Source organism: Amblyomma mixtum, chromosome 5, assembly GCF_055824585.1.
Source record: "Amblyomma mixtum isolate Tamu chromosome 5, ASM5582458v1, whole genome shotgun sequence".
In the NCBI taxonomy this organism is placed as follows: Eukaryota; Metazoa; Arthropoda; class Arachnida; order Ixodida; family Ixodidae; genus Amblyomma; species Amblyomma mixtum.
The window spans coordinates 157580969-157605896 of record NC_143016.1 but is presented as its reverse complement, the minus strand read 5'-3'; the positions used below and the strand labels follow the sequence as shown (position 1 = coordinate 157605896).

The window sequence follows — 24928 nt, the reverse complement described above, 5'->3', positions numbered from 1 at the left end:
GTCTTATTGGAAGTTTTTCTCACGTGTACGACAGCGCCAGCAAGGTAAGTCGCAACAAAACCATTTCTGGTAGCATTGAGGGTAATGGCAATAGCGAAGCTGAGGTTAAACGATCTATATTTGCAAAAACTATCTACAAAAGTATACACATGAAGCTTTCGCGAGTTTCGAAATTAGGTGATCCCGCGGTTGTGAAGAATCGTGGGGAATAGATTCTAACGTACCTTCTCCCGTTTTTCTCGAATCAACTTACAGCTGTATTCTAACAGCTTCGTAATTGTATAGGGAAGATTATGTGTGCTACTACTGGTGTCTGAATGTATGCTGGCCGCATGCTGCCATATACAGTACACAGGGCGGCGCATCCTGTCAGATCCATCTTAAGGTTTTTTTTTTTTTTTTTTGCGGTCCTCAACATCACTGACGTTGAATAAACTGGTATAAATAGCAGTCGAAAGGAGGGCCAACAAGTGCATCAGCATGTCATTTTTAATTTCGCCAAAGCAAAATGGTTTCTAGAACCACATATGCCAAATTCGCTCCACTGAAATATTTCGTGTTACTTCTGGCGCAAGTAATTTTGAATTTATTGTGCATAAGCAGGTCCTATTCCTATCTTTCGATGATGAAACTTATACAGAAGCTGTGAAGAGGGAAAGAACATGTCACGACCCGAGGCGCCAGCGGGTTTTAGGAAGCAGCAAGCTAGCATCCTGTGCCAGCTGTTAGAAATGAATTCGATGAAGTTAAGCGTATGGAAGGAAATACCACAGTAGAATGATTTTTATTCGGCCATAAAAAAAAGTAATTGTGTGTGCACGTTCAGCGCGTTCTTAGTGGATTTGTACCCGTGCTATAGGACAACAAAGCAGCTTGAAATATTTCTTCCACTACCAGTGCCACAGGCCTTGTGCCATGTTTGTCGGAACGTCGCGGAACTCATCAGATTAGGTGTCCCAATGCCGTTGCACCTCTACCTTTTAAAAAAATGTAAAACATTGCAGTGTAAGCAAAACTTCACACGGAGAGTTTCTTTTTGTGCTACTGACGATATTTCTTTACATCAACAAGCTCGTTTTTGGCTTTACGGCGTGTATGACAAAATTCTTGGATAAAACCGGGTTTTTGCGTCCTCGAAGCCACTTGTACATTTCTTCTTCAGCATCCTGCGACAACAGCAACCTCTCTTCAGCACTCAGTGTCTTGCTTCCCGGCATCAAAGCGGTCATCATTTCTGCGAACATAACAGAAACAGAACACACTTGAGGCAGAGAAAAGCTCAACCCACTTCTATGCATATGGTGGCACACCGACATCGGTGGGCGTTTTCTTCAGTTTATCCCAAAAAGAAAAACGTCGTTGCCTCCATGTTTTGCGAAAAAAAATCCTAAAAATCATTTCTTCCTAGGCAAGTATCTAATATATGCTTACGCTTTGACCAGCAGTTTGTAAGATTTGATGAGGTGACTATCATTTCCGTCGCTGAGAAAGCCACTAATCCACTTGCAGTGGCTGCAACGTCCACAAGAACTGCAGAAGAAAATATAAATGGCTATTTATCGCTATAGGTGCCCTGAAGTGATTCGAAACAACTAGGGGTGCACGAATATTCGATAATTTAGAATATTCGGCCGAATAATAAATAGTTGAATATGAGATTCTATCCGAATGTTTGGTGTTCGCAATTTCAAAGTATTCGTCTCGAGCAAATAGCGTTTCACGAGTGTTGGCTCCGTGGTTTCGGTTCAGGGTACCTCCTCCTGGATCGCAGCGCGGTGCACACAGCCGCAGCTGCGACTCCATAGGCGCATCCTAGGCGAACACTACGCGAGCTTGCGCGCCCGCGTGTATGCCGAAGCCGGTCTGCGCATGCGCGCGGCTGCACACGCGGGCAGGCGCCCAAGTGCGCACCTGTCAGGTGTCTGTGCCCGCGTTATCCGCGTAGCGCTCACGTCGCAACCGGCACGGCGGTGTGCATCGATTCAAGGACGAATGGACTTCTGCCGAACGAGTTTTAGCTGACTGCAGCTGCTGCACTTGTTCTTCCCCGTGCGAGATTCGCTAATCAAGTGCGACGGCGCGAGCCAGAAGGGCGGCAAGCAGGAGACACATGGACGCATCTACCTTTCCGAAGCCTCACGTAGGGTGACGCTGGGCGCCAGGCGCGCACTGAGTACTCCTAGCAGGTGGCCATGCAGTCGCCGCAGGAAAGCAACAGCTAGCAGCAACGCAATCGAATTTGAGAGCAGCAGTCGCGCTTGAACAATTTTTTCGTTCAAGAGTCACCGTTTCCTGTCTACAGGATAAATAAAAAAGAGAAATTTGCTGTTTTTGTTTCTGGTACCTTTCGATTAATGCGCCTGAAACGGTTTCTTTGTCCATGTGAACTTATAACTTATGTGAACTTCCTTTCCGTCCCTTGTGTTCCTTGTGCGCTATTTTTACATCATGAACTTATAAAAATAAGAACTTCAGAAACCATGGAACACGAAGGGAGTAGAAGCTCACAGGACGAGTGCGCACTAATGTGTTTATTGCGCCAGCGCCTCCTTTCATCTTCAAGAACAAAGCGCATGCAGACCAAACACACTGCCTCAAAAGCACAACCAGTTTGTTATGCCGTGAAATTCTAGTCTTTTCTGTAAAAGAGGAGGAAGCCTCACTTAATCACTTCGTGAGGGCCGAATGTCGTTTTGTGGAAGGCTTCAACAATTTCGCGTTCCTTTCTTTCCTTCGCTTGATCGATAAACTTTGTTCGGTCTAAATCGGCGTGGCATCTTCACCGTCATGCCTGCAGGGCTCACAGTGCTCAGGATGGTGCTGTCCACGTGCTGAGGCTAATATATTGGCCTGCTCAAGGAAGCGTTTGTAACTGCAGTGGCCTGTTTGGCGGACATACAATCTGCCACAGCTGAGAGAAATATAATAGATAAACTTCGTTCTGCAAACACAATTTTTTCGGGGGTTGCATGGTGCCCCACTCAACCTTCTTTTATTTAGGCCTCTTGGTTAGTTTGCATAGACAGGACAGCTTGCAGGGTGCAAAAAACTAAGTCAAGGCATAATTTTCCCCCAACCCTCTTCAGGTGGCAGGAGACCTCGTGAACATAAGTGATCACCTCCAACTCAGTATCCAAACTTAGATCCTCTGAAATCGGGCGTAAGGGCTTCAACATAGACTCAGACACAGCCAGAACAAGAGCATGTGGAAAACCAAAAGTCCGAAAGCAATCGACTCAAGCATCAAACCTAATCTGAACCTTGAGCGAATAGAATTTGACCAGCGAAGGCCTAATGGACTGATTCATGCCTCTCCAATTTAGTTAAGAGGAGGATTGTGTAGAAATCTACAGCTCATCAATTTTCACAATTATTATGACTAAGTACATATAGAATACGGCTATTTCATCACTTCTCTTCAGACGGCGGTTGTTAGAAGCTCATGTAGCCATTTTAAAATGGATGCGATTTCCCTCTTTGCCCGAGTTTGAGAAGTGAAATCCATAGCGTGAAGATAAGAGAAGCTGTGATGAAAAAAAAGCAAGAACCTTAAGAATTATAAGTATTGCCAAAACAAATAATGCAACCATAATACGAACGTTTCTGCAGCCGAGTTAGGAAAAGAAAAAAGAATGCTATTCGTCAGTTATTCAAGACACAAGCGGAGAAGCACGAAAAACGTGGACGAATGTGAATGATGCTCTTGGACATCGATCAAAGCCGTGCATGTTGCCTCCGAACGTGGATGAGCAAACTGCTGATGGTTTTAACAACTAAGTCATTAATGCGGGACCACAGCTGGCAGCGCAACATCCGCACGTTCCCATCCCTTTAGAGTTAGTGAATTCCATCAAGAATAATTGTGTGGTAGATGATATTGCCCCCACGATGTGATCCTCGGTATCGACTTTTTAACGACGCACGCGGCTCTAATTGATTGCGTCACTGGCCTTCTTCGTTTGGACTTGCCGCTCTGCTCCGAAAGCGCCGATACCAAGCCGCCTCGCTTACGTGCCGCTGAATTTACTCGCTTGCCGCGTGACGCTGCAGTCTATGTCCCTATGTCCCCGTTTCCCGCCGTTCCTGATGGTGTCTACGTCACGTACCCAATCAAGGACGTTGTCCTCCAGCGTAACGTCATCCTTCCACACACAGTCCTGACCGTCACCGGCAACCGCACCTACCTTCCGATTCTGAACTTCAGTCTCTCTCCCGAAGTTTTACCCTGTGGCATTGCGCTCGCTGAACTGGTTCCATTGGCCGAATGTACAGTTTCTGCTCTAACAGCAGTGCCTAACGCTGATCTCCATGCCCTTCCCCGCTCGGCCCCTTCACGCCCGGACCCTACTTTTGCGATGATCGCGGCGGATTTGCCACCTGACCACGCCAACGCCCTCTGCGCCCTTTTAGCTTCCTACAGTGATGTCTTCGATTTCGGGAATCGTCCTCTTGGCCAAACTTCTGTCGTGACCCATCGCATCAATACGGGCGATGCCAGCCCTATACACAGAAGTGCACCTTTGGCCAGCGCCAAATTAAGGTCCTCGGCCACTTGGTTGATGCGTCTGGTGTAAAGCCCGACCCTGACAAAGTTCGTGCCGTTCGTGAGTTCCCCACTCCCCGTTCCTCGAGCGATGTGCGCAGTTTCCTCGGGCTCTGCTCGTATTTTCGCCGGTTTATCCCGAACTTCGCCGACACGGCCCGTCCCCTTAAAACCCTCCTGAAGAAGGATGTCCCTTTCTCCTGGGGCCTTGAGAGAGACAGAGAGAGAAAACTTTATTTACAAAGGAATTCGGGGCACGCCCCAGGGTCCCCGCACGACCCCACTGCACTCAAGTGTTTATGTTCCTGAGGTCCATAACACTGGCAGCACGGCCGGTGGCGATGGTCTACACGGCCGGGTCCTCCGAATGCAGCAGGGTCTCCCAGTCCTCCCAGGTCTTGAGGTTCTCTAGGTACCGCGGGGGAGGGTCCGCCGGGCAGAGGGAAAGGATGTAGAGGGAAGAAGCGAAGGGTTCTGGGCATAGGGCGCAAGCAGGAGTGGGGAAGGAGGGATGATAGTGGGTTAGGGTAAGGGGCGAGGGGAGAGTATGTGTTTGTAATCTGCGCCAGAGTGTTGCGTGTCTGTTATCTAGGGAGGGGTGGGGCGGGGGGTAGAGCTGGCGAGAGGCTCTGTATGCCTGGGTCAGCTCACTGAATGAGTGCATGCGATCCTTCGTGAATCCCCGATCCGAGGCCACCTGAGCCCGGTTTAAATAACCTCGGGCTAAAAGGTTGGCGGCCTCGTTTCCGGGATTCCCGGAGTGCGCAGGCACCCATATCAGCTCCACTTGGCGGGGCGGGGGTGCATCGGGCGAGTCCAGTATGCCAAAAGCAGGGACATGAACTCGGCCTCGAGCAAAATTTAGAATCGCAGTTTTAGAGTCAGTTAAAATATACCGGGCTTCCGTGCGGGTTATAGCAAGTGCAATGGCGGCTTCCTCTGCAGCCTCTGGGGACGTATCTGGAGGGAGAGGTAGTGTGAGGAGGGTGGATGAAGAGGAGTCCACCGCAGCTGCTGTCGCTTCATCACCCGTGCAGGCAGCGTCCACCCATACGGCGTCCGGCTGGGGGCCGTACGCTCGATGGAGTGCCTTCGCACGGGCTCTGCGGCGCTGCTCATGGTGGGACGGGTGCATATTCCTCGGGAGCGGCCTGATGAGAAGCTCTCGGTGAAGGGATCGTGGGATGGCGAGAAGGGTTGGGTCGTTGGCCGGTATTTTGATTCCCAGGGAGTCCAGGATATACCGACCTGTGGAAGTTTTTGTGAGCCTGATGTATTGGGCCTGTCGGTGGGCCTCCACCAGTTCCCCGATCGTGTTGTGGAGGCCCAGGCCTAGTAATCTGTCTGTGGGTGTGTTGAGGGGAAGATGAAGTGCTACCTTGAATGCCTTGCGAATCAAAGCATCCAAAGCGTTTATGTCATGTTTGGATAGTTGTAAGTATGGGGTAGTGTACAGTACACGGCTGAGGACAAAGGCATGAATGAGGCGACATAGGTCGCGCTCCTTCATGCCTCTATGATGTCCCGAAACCCTGCGGATGAGGTGCGATATCGCGCCTGCAACCTGCTTGAGTTTCTTGAGGGTAGTGGTGTTTTTGCCATCGTTCTGGATGTGCAAGGCCAATACACGGAGGGTGCCAACCTCAGGTACCGGGTAACCATTCAATTCAATGGCAATGGGGGAGCGGGGACAGCGGTGGTTCTTAGGCCGGATGAGGAGCAGTTCGGACTTCTCTGGGGAGCAAGACAGTCCGATGGTCCGTGCGTAATTTTGGGTGAGGGTGGCTGCTTCCTGTAAGGTGTTCTCTATGTCGCCGTCACTGCCGTGGGTGGTCCACAGGGTGATATCGTCGGCATAAAGAGTGGGCTTGAGGTGGGGAATAGTTGCCAATTTCTGGGCGAGGGGTATGAGGGTTATGTTAAAGAGAAAGGGGGAAAGGACGGACCCTTGAGGGGTGCCGATACTCTGAAGTGTGTAGAAGGTGGAAGACAGAGGCCCGAAGTGTATCTCAGCCGTGCGGTCAGTCAGGAATGCTTGAATGTAGGCATACGTGCGCACACCCACATTCAATGGGGATAGAGCAGTCATGATCGCCTGATGTTCAATGCGATCAAAAGCTTTGGAGAGATCCAAAGCTAAGACTGCCTTGGTGTGACCTGGAAGAAGCGGGTCAAAAAGGTCGTGTGTGAGTTGCAGCATGGCATCCTGTGCGGATAGATGAGGGCGGAATCCCACCATGCTATGCGGGTAGAGATTGTTGTCCGCCATGTGACTTGTGAGTCTCGCTAACACAACATGCTCGAGGAGCTTCCCGAGGCATGAGGTTAGCGAAATCGGGCGAAGGTTTTGAATGGTGAGTGGTTTGTTGGGTTTTGGTATAAATATTACCTTAGCGTGGCGCCAGGACTGCGGGAGGTTACCCTCCCTCCAGCACTGGTTGAAGTATTTCGTAATGTGGGTGATCGATTGGTCATCCAGATTACGGAGCATGGAGTTTGTGATTTGGTCTGCACCAGGCGCGGAGTTGGCGCGGAAAGTCAGGAGGGCCGCTCTGACTTCCGACTCCGTGATGTCGGTGTCGAGTGTTGGATTTGCTTGTCCTGTGTAGTGCGGTAGAGGTATGGGGCCGCCTGGAGATGTGTACATGGTTTGAAGTGTGTCTAGAAGGGTGTCGGGATCGTCAATGTGTTCATGTGTGAGGCGTGTCACGTGGTGCTGTGCTGCTGATTTGGTGCGTGTGGGGTCAATGAGGTGTCGGAGGAGTTGCCATGCTCGTTTGCTGGACAGGTTTCCGGCGATGCCGTCACATATCTGTCCCCAGTTGGATCGACAGAGCTCCTCAGAGTGCTGTTGGATTTGTGTCTGCAGCGCGGCCAGCCGCTTTTTAAGCGTTCTGTTGTGTTTGTTGCCTTTCCAGCGTTCCAGGATGCTGTGATAAGCCTCCCAGAGGTGGGCTAGGCGTGTGTCAAGGGTCGGTGTTTCGGTTGTAGTTTCAATGTGTCGTGTGTTGTGGTGAACGTCATGCTTGAGTGATTGCACCCATGCATCGATGTCTGCGATGGGAGTGTCTGGGAGGGCGGTGCGTGCAGCGCGAAAGGCATCCCAGTTAATGAGTTCGTGTGTCATATTTGCGTGACGGGGTGGTTTGTATGGGACAGTGATTTGTATAATGTAATGATCACTGCCCAGTGTATGTTGTGTTCTGTTCCAGGTAACGCCGCGGATACAGCGGCTCAGCGTCAGGTCCGGACTGGTGTCCATGCTGACACTGTTGCCGATCCGCGTAGGCGTCTGAAACGTGTTGTGCACAGTGAGTTGGAGGTTCTGCAGGAGCAGCCAGAGCCTGCGACCTCGATGTGTCGTGGTTGTGTATCCCCAGTCAGTATGCTGACTGTTGAAGTCCCCACCGATGAGTAGGGGATGTTTCCCTGCTAGATGGTGTAGCTTTCGCAGAAGTGATTCTAGCGGGGCCATCGGCAGGGACGGGGGGTGGTATATGTTTGCTATAAATATAGAAGGAAGTGAATGTGTGTGATGTATAATTTCCGTGATCACGCAGGGCGTCTCAGACGTAATGTGATGAGTTTTGTAGGTGAGGCTGCGGTGGATGAGTGTGGACGCCCTGGGTGTGTTAGTGGTATCCGAGTGTGTAGATGTGTAGCTGGGGAGGGTTGCTCGGTGTGCAGTCTCCTGGGGCCTTGACCAAGCTCGCTCCTTCACGGCACTTGTTGCGGCCCTCACGGCTCCACCTGTGTTGGCCCATTTCGACCCATCTGCGCCTACGGAACTTCGCACAGACGCCAGTGGCCATGGTATTGGCGCCATTCTTGCGCAGCGGCAACACGAGCACTTTCGTGTGATTGCTTACGCCAGCCGCCTGCTCTCTCCTTCCGAACGTAACTACTCTATTACGGAGCGGGAGTGCCTTGCTCTTGTTTGGGCGTTAACAAAATTCCGCCCTTATTTGTTTGGAAGGCCCTTCTGCATAGTTACGGATCACCATGCTTTGTGTTGGCTGTCCTCTCTTAAAGACCCTACAGGACGTCTGGGTCGCTGGGCCTTGCGTTTGCAAGAATACACATTTAATGTTGTCTACAAGTCCGGCCAGCTTCACCAAGACGCTGACTGTCTGTCCCGCCATCCTGTCGATCCCCCTGACTCCCACACACGTGATACCGACGACTGTGTACTGTCCGTATCAGACTTTCTGAACATTGGTGACGAGCAGCGCCGTGATCCAACTCTGCGCCTCACAGTCGACCGCCTCCGCAGCGACCCTTCCGATCCTGTTCTACGAATGTTCGTGCTGCATCACGATATTTTGTACCGGCGCAATATGCACCCAGATGGCGCCGACCTCCTGCTCGTCGTCCCGACCCATCTCCGCTCCACAGTACTTGCCCAACTTCATGACGCTCCTACTGCCGGGCACCTAGGCGTCTCACGCACGTACGACAGCGTGCGCAGGCGGTTCTTCTGGCCTGGCCTTTACCGCTCTGTCCGCGGTTATGTTGCTGCTTGTGATCAATGCCAGCGCCGGAAAACGCCCCCACTTCCACCCTGTGGCCAGCTTCAGCCCATCGACATCCCGACTGACCCATTTTTCCGTGTTGGTCTCGACCTGCTTGGTCCTTTCCCCCCATCAACATCCGGGAACAAGAGGATTGCCGTTGCGACCGATTACACTACCCGGTACGCTATCACGCGCGCGATCCCTACCAGCTGTGCCTCCGATGTCGCCGACTTTCTTCTCCATGACGTCGTCCTACTTCATGGCGCTCCTCGTCAACTGCTTACGGATCGCGGCCCCTGCTTTCTTTCTAAAGTGGTCCACGACCTTCTGCGCTCCTGCTCTACCCGCCACAAGTTCACGACGGCCTACCATCCTCAGACCAACGGCCTTACTGAGCGTCTTAATCGCACCCTGACGGACATGCGGTCTATGTATGTCTCAGACCACCATCGAGACTGGGACGTCAGCTTACCTTTCGTGACGTCCGCCTACAATTCCACACGCCACGATACCACCGGCTACTCTCCCTTCTACCTGCTCTTTGGCCGCGACCCGTTGCTACCCTTCGACAGCCTCCTGCCTCACGACCCTTGTACCAGCAGTTACGCTGGTGACGCCATTGCCCGAGCTGACGCCGCCCGCCAAATCGCTCGAGATCGCCTCGACGCTTCACAAGTCGCTCAAAAACGACGGTACGACCTTCATCACCGTGACGCCCATTACCCTCCCGACTCCCTCGTACTCCTCTGGCTTCCTGCGTGTCGTGTGGGCCTGTGTGAGAAGTTGCTGCCTCGTTACGTGGGTCCTTACCGCGTCTTGCGGCAACTGAGCGATGTCACCTACGAGATCGCGCCCCTGCAACCCCACACTCCTCGTGCGGCCTCCTCCACACAGCTCGTACACGTCGCCCGTCTTAAGCCCTACCATCCAAACCCACCATCCTAGGACACCCAGGGACTGTGCTTCCTTCCGCCCGGCGGAGGAGGAGGGGGTAGTGTTACGGTGCATAGTTGCTAGGAGAAGACGACGTTGTTTTGGGACGTTCGGCAGTGAACGACGACGAGGACGTGGCAGTTTGTGCTGGAGTGATTTAGCTCGGTGTGCCTTCTGACTGTGGCCTGTACCGTCTGCCGCTGGGCTAACCCCCCGTAATAATATTCAGTATGACGAAGCTATTTCTGCAGTTGACGCACTAAAAACGAAGCAGATGGCCTTCATAAATATTTGCTTGATTAAATAAATATAGCACTGACATATTAGGCGTCCTTCTTGTACATCTTTTTAGCCATTCATTATTAAGCTAAACCTACCCTTACAAGCTGAAAACTGCGAATGTCGTACCTATATAAAAGCAAGGTGACCGTTGTAGCCCGAGTAGTTAAATGTTGTGTCCATTTTAAGCGTAATTAACACTAGTCTTGAAAAGTTCTTCTGTTCCCGTATTACGAAATTTATATCTAAGTATAATATTGTGTGCACTAATTATCATGGTTCAAGAAATAACAAATCAACATCGGCCACAGTTCTCAGCCTTGCACGAGTACTCAAATCTGCTCTTCCTGAAAGTTATTATTATACTTCAGTAACAAAAAGACTTCTGATACTGTTAACTGTGCAGTTATACTGAACAAGCTATACTGATATGGTTTCAGAAACAAAATATTAAACCTCATCACAAGTTGCCTGTCCGATCAAAAGCAAATGGAGACTCTAAGTGCCTTCACATCTAGTCCTCTAACAGTCTTAACCTACGTAGCGCCGGGCTGTTTCCAAGGAGCCACCTTGTGCTCTCTTGATATATATCAATTTCTTTCTGTGCTCAAGCACTCTAGAGATTTAATGTATGCTGACGACACAGTCGTAATCTTTGACGGACGCTTTATAAATAAAATAAGTGTTCGCATAAATCAAGAGCTACCGAGTATTTCTACGTGGTTCACAATCAGCTAACCAACCTTAACGAAACAAGAGAGAGACAAAACTTCTATACACTGCTCATAGAGTATTGGGAGTCTCTACGGGTGGAGGCCCTAGTCCAGGACTCCTGCGGCGACTGCGGCAGCTTCGGTCCCCTCTACCAGCGAAAGCTTATCTGCGGTTTCCCAGCTGGACAGCGCTATCTCCCGCTGCTCCAACGTGTCATTCTGTATGACTGGGACTGCAGGGTTGTGTTGGAATCCTCATACGGTGTGGTACAGTGTGGCTGCCTCTTCGCACCTTGGGCACGCGGGCCTATGTGTTGTTGGCTCTATCTTATTCGGAAAAAATAGGCGTGGATATGTGCTTGTTTGGAGCTGTCTCCAGCTTACAGTCTGTTGTTGATTAAGTTGGCCTTGGGGGGGGGGGGGGGGGGGGGGGCGATCCTCCTTAGTTTCCTAAGATGCTTTAACGTGTCGCTGTAGGTCTGGGTAAATTGCTCGAGTCCGAATGCATCAGCCGTCAGTTTAAAACATTTTTTTAGTTATTTTGGTACAAATGCCGTATGGTGAACTCATTTTTATTGATTATTAGCTTCAAGAAATGGTTTGTGTATTCTATGTCCGATACTAATAAAATGTAAAACAAATGGTTATTTATGCATTCCAACAACTCACAGCATGAGCAAAGCAGCTACCTGAGCATTGCAAGTTGTGCAGGCGCAACGTTGAAGCTTGCATGCCGCTCTTCGACCGAACAAATATTATCTGTGATTGAAGGAAAGAAAGGAACGCGAAATTCTTCATGCCTTCCAGATATCGAGATTTTGCCCTGAAAAAGGTGTAAGTGAGGGGTGCTGGGTGTTTCCAACCTAGATGCATATTCGCCAGCCTATCGGCCCACAGGCGCTCAGCACGATGGCCTAATACCTCCGAGAGGAACCACCCGTGCTTCCAGCCAACCAACTGCACACTTCTTATTTCCTCCCAATATTTTACAATTGGTTCAAGACTTTTGTACGTACGTGGCAAAGGCAGTGGCAATTATTTTTCATTCTTTCAGGTCGCCCCGACATACTAAATGCCCACAGCAGAGTCAGTCACAAGGGTTGTCCGCGATCGTACTTACTGCGCAGTTAGACAACAAACACGCGATAATCGACAGCGCAATGCACCCGTTGATGAGAAATAGGCGTGCAGTTTTTGACACTCAGATGTGGTGTTGAATGAATACGTTAGAGATCGACAGCTGCTCACACGCTTTTGAGAATTCCTCGAAACTTTTCCCGGTACACTTCAGGAGAGCGCACAACACACCGAAGGACACCAGCCCGTGTTATCCTCGTCTTTGTAAACATGCGTGAGCATGATCAGCAGTTTGTTCTGCAGCCTGCAGCAGCTCTTAATACATTCCCCGTTGTCTCTCAGTCACGGCGCTTGCCACGAGGCGCAGACGCACGCGACGCTTCGAAGAGCCCCCACTTGAATCGGGTAGGGGGCGATGCGGCATGTACCTGCACCAATTACACCTTGACGCCGTGACCACAGATGTATTGACCTCCGGGGGTCGGTCTCTGGCGCGTTTCGGGTTTTTAGGATAGCGCCTCGATTGGTCAGATTGTAAAGACATTATAGAAAACGCGATTAGCCTCGACAAACATTGTCTGCATCGTGAGAAAATACATGAGCCTTCTAAAGCATGCGGGCAAAGCAACCCTTCCAGTGCACGTAACTAGTCGAAATAGCTATGTTTTGTCGATCCACAGTGGCGAGGGTAATCGCGTTTTCGAAATTCTAAAAACTGATATGGCTATTTGTAACAACAGGCTAGAAGTCTCTAATTGCAACTAGGCGCTTAACTCTGCTAGTTAAAAAGTAATTACTGAAAATTAGTTAACCATCTTACTACTAGACGATCCACCGGTTTTCTGGTGTTCGTCAACACTGGTTATAGTATGCCGCAAAAGCCATATTTTTACCCCATAAAGCCTTGTTTTGAAAATTTTTAAACGTGTTCACTGAAACGCCTGGTATATTCCTCCCTGAGTTAAGTCGCTATGCTTTACAGAGTACCCTGCACACTTATACATTATATTTAAAGGAAAGCAGTGTTTACATTTTTTTTACTCTGCAGGTGGCACAGGATGATTAAGTTGCCAATGGATCCATCTGTACGCCTGGTTATGCTAAGATGGTTTCTGCACCGATGAGGCCGATGAGCAGCAAGACAGCACGGCGTATCTCAACACGAAAACTTTTTTCTCCAAATACCCAGCATGCGGAATTCACTTGCGTACGCCAAATACTCGCAGCTTCATTTGAGTTCGGCCGCTGTTTGGCTATAAGCACCCTTTTCATCGGCTGCTGAGGGTCACTGCATTCATGTTTGGGCCAACTCTTAAAAGCCACACTTTCTACTTCGCTTTCTGGGCGCAACGAGTGGCCATGGTTCAGCCCTCAGCATTAGGGAGCTTTCACTCACAATTAGCTCAGAGCTGCACCAGTTTTCACATTCTTTTCGACGCGTTCATATTCCTGGCATTGCGGTTCACTGTATGCGTGTTTATGGTACCATGAAGTATGCCAGCAAATCAGAGCCGGCACATATTCAGCTATTCCGGAGGAACAAGAAGATGCCATTGAACTCAGTTTTGTCACATATCATAACATTGCACCATAAAAATCAATTTATTCGCATATTACGCCTCGGCACTCTGACAGTTTTCTGCTATTGAGTGTGAAAGCTCAGCCCTTTGCTTCCCTAATAAAGTCTTAACTCAGTACGAGCGCAGGACGAACTTGAGAAGTTTAATTATTCTACCCATTACAAACTTAGACCATTGAATTTTATATGTTCATCGCAGCGTTTTGAAATAGTGCAAATGTGCTTCACAAATTGAATTTTCCGTCGGATTAAACTGGACTAGGTATTTTGTGTTCCATGTGGATACTGCTCACGTTATTCATGGCTATATACGATGGCAAGGAGAAAAAAAATGATTTGTCAGCAAGAAATCTTCAAAGCGGCTTAAACGTGGGATGACCTCACGATCAGAATCCCCAGACGGCCGCATGAATGGGGTCTTAAAGTACGCAACGTGAACTGTTTGCTGCTGTTTTGTGTTCACAGAATCTCCTCAAACTTACCTATGTACTCTTGCAGGGAGCAGGAGCAGTTCATCATTTCGCAGCTTCTCACCGTCAGGCCAGCTGCCTCTGCAAGCGATCTAGCGTACTCGAGTCGTTCTTCTGTGCTGGACATGTCTTGAGCCGCTTGAATCATGCTCTCCCAGAGCTGAAATCACAAGAGCGATAGGGCTGCAGCTGTATACGAATAAAAGCAGTGTCCTAAATGACACAAAAATGACGAAGACGAAAACGAAGAAAGGGCACCACCCCCGTGGTGGTGTCTGCTTTTACAGGTTCGTCCTCGTTTTTCCATGATATATTTGAATCGAGCCAACCCAACTCGCCGAGCTTTGTGTTCTACGCTTAGTACGTTCGGCTGTTGAAGGTCTATGCCAACAGAACACCAATATTCCGGTACTCATGTATGGAATTCCACCCATGTGAGTGTATTCAACTCAACACGCGACGAAGCAGCCGCCGCTGGATGGAATGCAAAAAATGAATACTATGATGACATCAGCATTGACTTAGGGTGTGATTAGTAGTCCATTAGTCAAAGAATACCAGGCGAAGTTGGTTTCACGGGTCTTCAGATCGTGTTTGCTGCCTTTATTTAGGTATGACCCGGAAGCCGTTATATTTGAGTTTGAATGACATATTTTTTTGTTTGGTACGCACGTGGAATAGACATCCATTGTTGTGCACCTAAAAATCAATCTGCATACCGTGCTCTTTAAAGCGTCCATCATGTGTGCTGCTGGTGAATATTTTTTACAGTTGGTGAGGGTGTAGAAAGTATCCTTATCTCACGAACACTCATGACACGCGTCCACCGCTCGCAACACGCAATTTTGGTCATTACCGTCCTGAGCCTGACTACGCGCACCGCAGGGCAAATGCCTTTCCCGTATCTCTGCAGTTAACTCTGTCCTGTGTCAGCCTTGGCCACCTTATCTCCGGAATTTTCTGAACTTCATCCACTCTAACGTTCTGCCGGCTCCTGCTGCGCTTGCCTTGTCCTGGAATCCACTTCGTTACTCTTAACGGTCATCGGTTATCTTGCCTTCAAATTAAACGCCCTTCTAAGCCCAATTTTTCTTCGTAACTTCGGCCAGGATGTAATTTACGCGCGTTTGTTCTCTAACGAACTCTGCTACCTTCCTGTTTCGCAACAGTACTCCTATCACTGGCCTTTCCGTACCTCGCTGCATTGTCCTAAATTTAAGTTATACCCTTCTTGCTATCAACCACGTTTCTGCCGGTGAGTACCGTTACGCTACAGTAGCTATATACTTTTCTCTTCGTGAAAAAAATTGCATAGCAGGTGTAGTGGGTGCTATTTAATGAATTTTCTATCACCGCACGAAGCGTAACATACAAACATGCCCACGCAGGAAATGTGTTTTAAATATACAACATTCGCTGCTGCACGTATGACACCCAAGAAAGTGTTTTAATCTTATGTGGCGGCAACTATTCATCAGTAAATTTCATTAATATTTTATGAATATTTATTAACTCCTTGCAATGTGCATATCCAGGAAAAGCGTGCATAATCCGCAACCTCTAGAAACATTATCAAGAATGAAAACTCAATTAATCCAACTTTGCTCACTCGTAGAATCTAGTCTGCAGGTCGCTGATAGTATCTCGGGGTGGAATCGCAGTGCTGAAAAGTTAGGTGGCGCATCTAGTAGCTAATGAATAGTATCTTGCACTTTCTTCTGGGTACAAAATCTAAAAGAGCTCTGTTCGCAAAATCTCTAACTCTCTGCTATGACATGCACCATAAAACTCGAATTTCGGATGAGTCGTCATCGACAAAGCACTTAACCCCTTCAGGCAGCAGCTCGATTGAAGTCACCACGTCTATTACGAAAATAGCTCCCTCCAATGGTCTTTGAGGGCTAAAATGAAGCTAAGTACTTGCTCTTGAAACGTAAAATAACAACTGCGATTTTTCTACGAGTAACTGCACAGAGGCGAAAAGCATCATGATGGTTGTGAAATTGTAACATGCTTCTCACCAGTGAAGAAAATAAGCCTTTAAGGGACCATACAATTACTTATTATTTTCCAGGCAAAAGGGAATTAAAACCACCATTTTATAAAATCGGTTCCTAACTAGTTCATGGGCGCACAGTCAATTTCACCTGTCTCAAAACGTCATATAATTTATTTCGCTTTCAAACGCACTTGCAACCAAATGAATGAGGATGAATTTATTTGCAATTCAGACTGAAGGTACAGCGCGATGAAGAAAAGCTGTGAATTCGCAACGCTCACAGCTTGGTTCGTAGCATCTAAAAACTCTAAGAGAGCAAGCTTTTTTGAAAGACAGAGGTCTTACTCCCGGTAGATTTCATTACACTGCGGCGAGAAAAACCCAGTTACGCCAATCACTTTGGCAGGCGGTGAACGAAGACAATTTATTTCGTAAGGCAGACAGAACACTGCCACGAAAAACGAAGGGACAATACAACGCCCTACATACGCGCGAGACTTGCTAAACTGCTGAACTAGGGCGAAATAAATTTCTAAATAGTATGTAGAAAACCAGCGAAAAGGACGCATTCACAAGCGTTGTCTTGTGTACTTCTCCTCCTTGTGAATGCGTCCTTTTCGCTGGCTTTCTACATACCATGCACCAATTGCCCCAACAAGCTACGCTTCATCAATAAATTTCTCAAATTCTTCTTTAAATCTGATTGCATCGTGCTGCGCTGAGAGGACAGTACAACACAATGCGGCAATTTCAATCGACCCTATGTTTCCCAAATAATTCGAAAAATGCGCAATGTTCAACAAGTGCCGCAAGTGAAGACACTGCATTATTGTGCACCAACACACAAAAAGATACTGGCACATTTCAACGCGATAGCCTTATGAGTCCCGTTAAGCGGAGAATGCGGCGTCGTCGTAGGCGGCGGCGTAAGCGAAAAATTTCTTGAAATGCTACCTAGGTGGCACATGGACCACCTCAGTCACGTGACCTTGTGTCGCCTTCATAACCTGCTCAGGCCATTCTAAACAAACTGCCCATTGTGGCAGATTGCTGTTAAATTGATGATTGGTCCCGGGAGGTCACTCGGGATGAGCAACCTGGGTCACACTGGCCCTACTGGTGGCTGTGTTTGAAACAGCCACCTTCCGGGGCAGAAGCGCATAGTTTAACCCGTGCACCACTGAGCCTGGAGGGGTACGAGGACTTCATTCGATCTATGACTGCAGAGAATTACGTATTGTGCATATATTGGCATTAACCCGTTACCGCTATCGAATTATACCCTTAAGGGGGAAGTTAAATGTCCTCTCCAGGTTTCTTTTCTAGTTATCTACTCAGTACGGCCTGTTTAGCTTTTGTGATGCCCTTACTTGCGCCTTTGCGAGAAACTTGGCACCTGGTAAGGAACAGTGCGCACCCGGAGAAAAATGAATTTCGAGATATCAAGTTTCAATTGAGCCTAATGAACCGGTCCTCACCACATGAGTGTCTATGGAAGTTAAGTACTAAAAAATGTGTTATGCGCGATGTCAGTGCACTTTGCTGAGTAAATTGGAGTAGTGGAAAATATCCGGAGGCCTTTACTCCAGCACCCCGGATGCATTCGTGCCGGGTCAGAATATTACATCGCACATACGATACCAATTGACTGCGTCATGTGATGATTTTGGTATGTGCTTAAAATGCACACATTTCACTTTCACGTGCGTGCCCGCAAGAACACCGGATAAAGAGTATTGCTTTTAATGACCTAATGTCTGGCCCCAAATCACCATAAAAATAAAAGCATCCATAGTGATGTTATGGGTTCACCGCTCTTATTGTCACATGGGGATGACAACGCCGGGAGCAGCTCGGGAGTAGACTGAGGTGTGTTTGAAACGAACTGTTTACTGGGGTGACTTCTGTCCTGAAAGAGCTGAACTCAGCAGCGAAATGAGCAAACGTGCTTGGCTGTCGTTGAACAGAATTGCGGCCGGTTAATGCCACGCGTATTTTAAATGTAACGAAGAATTCGCAAGATAAGGTGTGGTAATCGTCTGCGATAATTTCGAACAACGTAGAATATGTGGCGTGGCTACAAGCAATGCAGATAAATCTTACACCTGTGGTCCCAAACGATGTGATTAATACAAATGCCGGCGGCTTTGAGAGGGAACAAATAGTCATTGCAAAGCGTTACCAGCCTCCTAAAGGAACATTGACCGGAATCTTTACTACGAAAAATAATGTTCGGCAAAGGAAACACTGAGAACTGAAGAATAAACTCCGAATAACAAAGACAAAGCATCCACTAGTGTCAATAATAAGGGACTTAGAGACAACATCTACACCTTCTGGACGTGCATAGCGCTCCTCAGATGCTGTCGCTCCACTGCGAACGCTTCGTCACCATTCGTCGAAATATTTTTCAAGGCACGAAATAACAGCGTAACAGTTTTTCGCTAAATCATCGGCGGTGGATTGGTGCCCACACCCAGGCTCTGTCGCCTGGCTTGTGCACTTCGCTTCACCGTCGTAGGCTGTCGTGTTGAGCGTCGATGCGATGCTGGTCTTGGTTCTGCATCTGGGTAAGCCGTCGGGCTTCACGCTGATGGTACGCGGCGACATGGCGGTTCTGCACTTCGGTGACGTTCGGCACTAAGGCGCCGAGAGTGGTGGTTTATTTCCTGTCGTGGACAATCCGAAAAGGCATCATCTGGGTGGTCTCCTGCAGTGCGGTGTCGCAGGCGAAGGCGATAGAGGGAAGTGCAACATCCCAGGTCTTGTGTTCCACGTCAGTATACGTGGCAAGCATGTCTGCAATCGTTCTAATGGCTCAGTGAGACCGTTTTTCTGCAGAAGGTACTCATTTATCCTTTGGTGGCTCTCAAGAGAATTTTATTGGACCCCATGGTTACACGATAAGGGACCACAGTCCCTCAAAAAATACAAGAGTACATTTCGCGACTAGTGTCGCTCGATTACGGAAAAGCGATCACTCAAGACACGACGGGGACTCCTGTCGCCCTGCAAGTGGCTTGTCTGACTGTAATGAAGGGTGGCTTGAAAGGTGTTCCCATGTCCGAGATGAGCACTTCTTAGGTGCTGCGTACTTCTGCTGCTGCGCCGTTTGGTGGGGCTTTTCTCAGCCGTAACGCGCCTGGTGGATAGTCGCCCCTACCACTCATTTCTTTCTGTATGTAGATGCTGGGATCTGGCAAAAAGGTACATTCCAATTTGATTGAATGGTCTTCAATTGACTAAGTCTTGCTGGTTTTGTCGGTGGTGTTTTTCATGACTGGCAGGCTCCGCATGCTTTTACGCACCGTATGACGTCTGCCAACAGTCCTAGCCAGCAGTATTTGTCTGAATGTGGCGAAGGGTGCGGGTTAACTCGACGTGGCCAGCTATAGATTCGTCGTGGAAAGCCTGCACATTTCTTCTGGAAGGCTGTTGGGAACCAAGAGCAGGTACGCGATCTGTTTATAAGAAAACATTTCCTAGAGAGAACACACGTTTGAACGCTGCGGGGGTGAATAAGCCTTTCCTTCTAATTACGTGACGAGGAGCTGTTGTGCAGGGTCCGAGTGCTGCTAATGGCGAACATGTTGCGGCTGACGTCTCCAAGGAAGGCTGAGTCGGCGTTGTCTTTCGAAAGTGCGTGGAGAGAAGAGTGCTTAAGCCCTGACATATGAACTACGCTGACATCAAACCCTTAGAGTTGTAAGCTCTAGCCAGTGAGGTGGCCCGAGGTGTCTCTCGTGTTAGCAAGCCAGCATAGCACATGGAAGTTACTAACAACACTTACTGACCTTCCAAACAGGTAGGAGCGAGTGTGCGATGCAGCCCATATGGTCACAAGGTGTCCTTTTTGACTCTTTGAATAGTTAGTTTCTGCTTTTGAGAGACAGCCATTCGTGTAGGCAATGACTAGCTCTATTCAGTTTTTTCTTCGAAAAAAAAAACGGCGTCAAGGCCGAGGTAACTTCCGTCAGTGTGAATTCCCTTTCGATTCCTTCATCAAAGCAAACCAAAACTGGTGGTGCTTGAACAACATCATTGAAGTGTCTTGAAATCTTCGATTTGCGGCCCTTCCCATTTGAACGGAGCATAGGCTTTTGCCCGGTGCGTCAGGTTATCAGCAATGCGCGAGAAGTCTTTACACATCACCTTATAAAAATCTAAATGCTTTCTTACCGTTAATGCAGGAAATGAGCAATAGCGGCTGTCTTTCCTGTTTCGAGGCGTACTCCGTCCTTCCAGGCAACGTGGCTGGAAATTAAAAGAAACAAGAGAAGACTTGACTGCATCAAGCGCTTGCTTCAGCCTCCTTAGTTCTTTGTCGAAACTCGTCTCAAATACTGGAACACCGTCCGAGTAAATAAGGCATCTTTATCACTTGAGAGCTGCTAATTCCGTGTTCATGGCCCCATTGAAATGTTGCACATCCATACCGAAGCCCCACTGGCCTTACTTTTAACTTGAAGCGGTCGCCTGGCGTAATGAAGGAGGTCTTGCCTTGCGCACACAATGCTAAAAATCTTACGAATGTCGTGGAGTAGGTGCTTCCGTTGATCATCACTCATGCGGTCATCTTGGCGATGGCATAATAAGGTGGTCTCGATCTGTTCGGATATCAAGGCCATCCAAAGCGTCCTCACTTTCTTCAGCTGCCTGGCGATGGTTTCATTCATCACAGCATAGTCATCTCGTGTGTCAGTGGGAGCAGCAGCTTTGTAGCCTCCAAATGTCACTTTCAGAGCGGAGGTTCTTGCTGTCGAGTTGCATTCCGGTCTCTGTCTGGGGTTACGGCTCCGGCGGGTGTTGATGCTGCGGCCTGGCTGGATCGCTTTAGTTTTATGAAGCAGTGTCTTCATCCTGAAGTCGCATCACGCGCCCTTGGCCAAACTTCGCTCCCGGCGTCGTCGTAGTGGATATGGCGTGAACTTGCGTCATCGGCAGTAGAAGTTATTTGTTTCATCATCCTGCAACCTCACCTCGCAATGTAGCTTTCTTCAATTTTCCCTCCGATGATGGGGAACCTTCGTCGCATGAGCGCTGCGTAACTATGGCCTGGCGACGCGCAGCGTACGGATGACTACTACGGGGACCTCGAAAGACTGCACGAGTACCCAGCGTACATAATCTAGTCTTCGACTTCACTTCGTCGCTTACCAGGTCGCAGTCGAGGGGCGTCGAAGGATAGACCGCGAAGGCCCATAAGCTTGTAAGGCAGTGTCGCTGAATGTGGCTGGATGCCCCGCAGTTCAAGCCCAATGGACGGTTGTGTTCAGTTCTCCAGGTGTCTGACTGCCTGGAACTAGAGCGTCGATTGTGTACTGGGTGGGCCGGGGTTTAGGGGGCGGTGCTCTAGCACGGCTGGTTCATGCCGAAAAGGGCTTGAGGCGTCTCGTCAGGGCCAAGGATTTCATTCTGCAATCTGTTGTAGCCGTCCATGAAGAGGAGCCAAGCAGATGCATGACCGCCTCGCGGGCGATGTCCATGAGGTTCATTACTTGATGTTAGCAGGAAGACGGTAGCACCCGATGAAGCCCGTACAGAGCAATCTCGCAGATAAAATCCTTTACGTTTTCTCCGCTTTCAGGCATGCCGTGTGACTAGCTTGCCGTGAGAACTTGTAGCGGTGCACTAGTTGGTTCGGGATTCCAGAGGCTTCTCGACGAAAGACGCCCTTTCGGTAAACTCTGGAACAGTTTTGACCGGTTGACGTAGAATACCGGCAAAAAGTAGCTCTTGATGCGGCGAATTAGCAAGTTCACTTTGTTTTCCTTGGTCACGGCAGGGTCGGCACGGCGAAAGTAATGTTTCATCCATTCGACATTAGCGAGGACGAACTCGTTCACAAGGAGTTTAATCCTTGGCTGGAAAACCGACTGAGCTCTTTCTTTTCGAACATTCCTCGTAAATCTTTAAAACCTCCCTCCCTTTCGAAGGCATCCCATGACTGCACAGCTCATCGATTTTCACACCACGTTCGGGCAGGTCCTTGAAGTGCGAAGCCAGCAAGCCTGAGTTTCGCCGAATTATTCAACATGGTCGAAAAGGTCTAGCCATTCAACTGCATCTTCGTGACGTAGTTCTTGGTAGATTGATTGCTCACGGGGCTGCAAGAAGACCGGAGGCAATGCCTGTGCCGCAGTCTCTGAAAGCATCTCTGAAAGCATGGGGAGTTGACGATGCAACACCTCCACCAGACGTCACGTGGTGATGCAGAGTCAGGTGTCACTGAAACGAAATCTTATTGGTTCTCACCTGTGCTACCGAAGAAGTGAACTACCTGCAAGCCGACGACAGCAGCAAACGCGATCGGTGGTTGGCCAAGAACGATCACCGCCGATATAGGCTGCGCTTAATTTAAAGCTGGCGAAGAGGTATCTAGATGCGGTGCGGTAAACGTTTACGACAACCTCGAACAACGTAGAGCCAATTGTGACCGGCTTCAAGCATTCAGACAGATCCGGAAGTATCTGTCTTCACAAAAAAAAATTGATAAAGCAGCGTACACATGGCTTTGAGCATGAACACATAAACACCACATAGCTTTCCAGCATTACAGAGTCTATTTCAATGGCCTCTTCTTCTCTAGTTGCTGTTTTATGGGGACTGTACTTCGCGTCCAATTATGTGTGTGGAAGGAACTATGGGTGTGTATGTGTGTGGAAGGAACACATACATCGACAGCCTAACCCACCATTCACTTTTAGTTAGCACTAAGACCTTAGATCGAACCAAGGCGAATCCGTTGTGGACGAATCTCACTGCAGCGGTCACTACCATGGTCCACACGACGAAAGCGACAAGATGGGGAGCGCTACAGAGCGAAATCTCTCAATTTTAGCGAAGAAGCGATCAGTCCATCATATTACTCGCGCGATAAACACAAACCTAGAATGAATTGTTCGTGCAACCAGCCACTGAATGGGTTTCAATATTTAGACACCGCAAATTATGACACGAAATGCTCTCAGCGTCAGTGGATTTTTCATTGCTAAAGATTCTCTTTCCGAAACGAAGCAAATAAACGAAGTTTTCCGTCCTTTGGATGATGGTATTCTGAGATAACAACTACTTCTACAATTGTGCTCTTTTGTATTACAAGAAAACAGCGTAAACTTCACAAAGGACGCAGAAAGGGGAGACAAGACACAGGCGCTGGTAGCGCTATGTTGCACGGTTTCCGAACCCACCCCAACCTACGCAAAAAGCCTAGTCTCGAGCATGCATGAGCCATATTCGCCGTTATATCAGATGAGCAGCCTTAAGCACAATCTTTCCGAACTAATAAAGTCGGCCCAATGCAATGTTTACCTCCTGAAACTTCCTCCAACGTCTTCTTTGCGCCAGCATCCTCCAAATTACAGGGGTCACATACCACGCCGAGTAGTACAGGAGGCATTCTCCGCCAGGTCGAAGTAGTCGCGCCACGTTCTTCCACGCTGCAGCCTGGTCAGTGACTCGGTTGAACACGTTGATGGAATACACTCGGTCGAAGAGCCCATGTTTTTCCACGAACTCGGCCACGTCACCCGTAATGTCCAGCTGCTCGTACAATATCTTGGGGTGCGCGCTGTGCTTCCGTGCGTGCGCCACCATGTTGCCGCATACGTCGACGGCCACGATCCTCCGCATGTACTCTTGGCAAGTTGGCAACAGAAGTTCTGTGGTCGTACGGCCGCATCCACAGCCAATGTCAAGGTACTGCTGCTCCTGGCCTTCATCTCGCTCGCTTTCAAACGTTGAATTGTAGAAGTTGATAACGTTAGAAATTGCCTGGTGGCAAGTATTGACACTTCCTGTGTACGCAGCTGCGTCGTAATGGGGTTCCTGAAATGCCTTCTTCAGCGCTTGACCATTGGTTCGGTATTCGGTGGTCATTTTTAATGTCACAGCTTCTCTAGCGGCGCCGCTTAACCTTGATCTTTGGTCGATGTTCTGAAAATTTTACATATAAAGTAATTATGAAGCAGAAAAAGCATTGCGAAGGAAAAAAACAATTACGCATGTCTACTCTTCTGCCAGTCTTGTGATGAAAGCAGGGGGCCGTTCTGCAGTTGCCTCACAAACGAACGTCGCGTTCACTAAGCATCTGAACAGTGCAGTTCCCCCCGCCCCTTTGCCTTTATGATATGAGAACGCCCACCTTAGCGCTCACATGGGACAGACCCAACGGCTTCACGCGACTTTGTTGGGTTCGTATATTCCACGAGCTGCCTTGATATCATTGAGATAGTTTTCAGCGAATCCATGGTGATTCATTATTCTACGACACCGCCAAGCTGTGGAACCGGCTGAGAGCTATCGCTTTCATGCTGAGTCAATCACGAACAGTCACTGACCTTCAGTGCTCTTCGAGGTCACAAAACTTCACTGGTACGCTATGGGAATCCTCGATATGCTCCTGCCGCCGTCTGCAAAAAGACATCGTGTGAGAACCTCGATGCTGTCGCCAAACAGAACAAGACCAATCCCCAGCTGGAAATTTGGCAGTACAGTCCAATATTTACTATTGTTTCGGGCATTCAAGTAACACAATTGTGCGAGTAAACTGACGATTTAGTTAGTCAGTTTACAAATTGCTTGTAAACTGACGAGTAATAAGGAAGCACTGGCCATGTCGGAACGGCGTTAAAGACACTAAAGGCCTGAGTATAGTCCGACGTAATGCGCGCACGCGCTCACACACGTTGCGTTACGTTGGCGAAAACAACTCCTTTTATAGTCCGACACACTGCAGCGCCGACCTAACCGCCGGCTGCCAGCGTGCCCCAACGAGTCCGGCGCAGAGAAAAATGAGCTGATTGTTTGGTTTGGTTTATGG

General features: G+C 48.8%; 1 protein-coding gene across 1 annotated transcript; it reads right to left on the bottom strand.

Moving 5' to 3' along the window:
* Positions 1-1058: 1058 nt before the first annotated feature.
* Positions 1059-23914, bottom strand: LOC149344263 (juvenile hormone acid O-methyltransferase-like). The gene is made up of 3 exons (XM_089547196.1): positions 23419-23914; positions 14121-14268; positions 1059-1234 (listed from the first exon to the last, which is right to left on the bottom strand). Exons 1-3 carry the CDS (start codon positions 23737-23739, stop codon positions 1059-1061), a joined length of 645 nt encoding a protein of 214 aa, XP_089403322.1. The 5' UTR covers positions 23740-23914.
* Between the last annotated feature and the right edge of the window lie 1014 nt (positions 23915-24928).

Coding starts and splice junctions, on each gene's coding strand:
- LOC149344263 (XM_089547196.1), bottom strand. CDS start 23,739: ATGCGGAGGATCGTGGCCGTCGACGTATGCGGCAACATGGTGGCGCAC. Junction 14,269..23,418: donor GTTGGAGGAAGTTTCAGGAG/GTAAACATTGCA, acceptor TTGTGATTTCAG/CTCTGGGAGAGCATGATTCA. Junction 1,235..14,120: donor CTCCCTGCAAGAGTACATAG/GTAAGTTTGAGG, acceptor TTATGTTCGCAG/AAATGATGACCGCTTTGATG.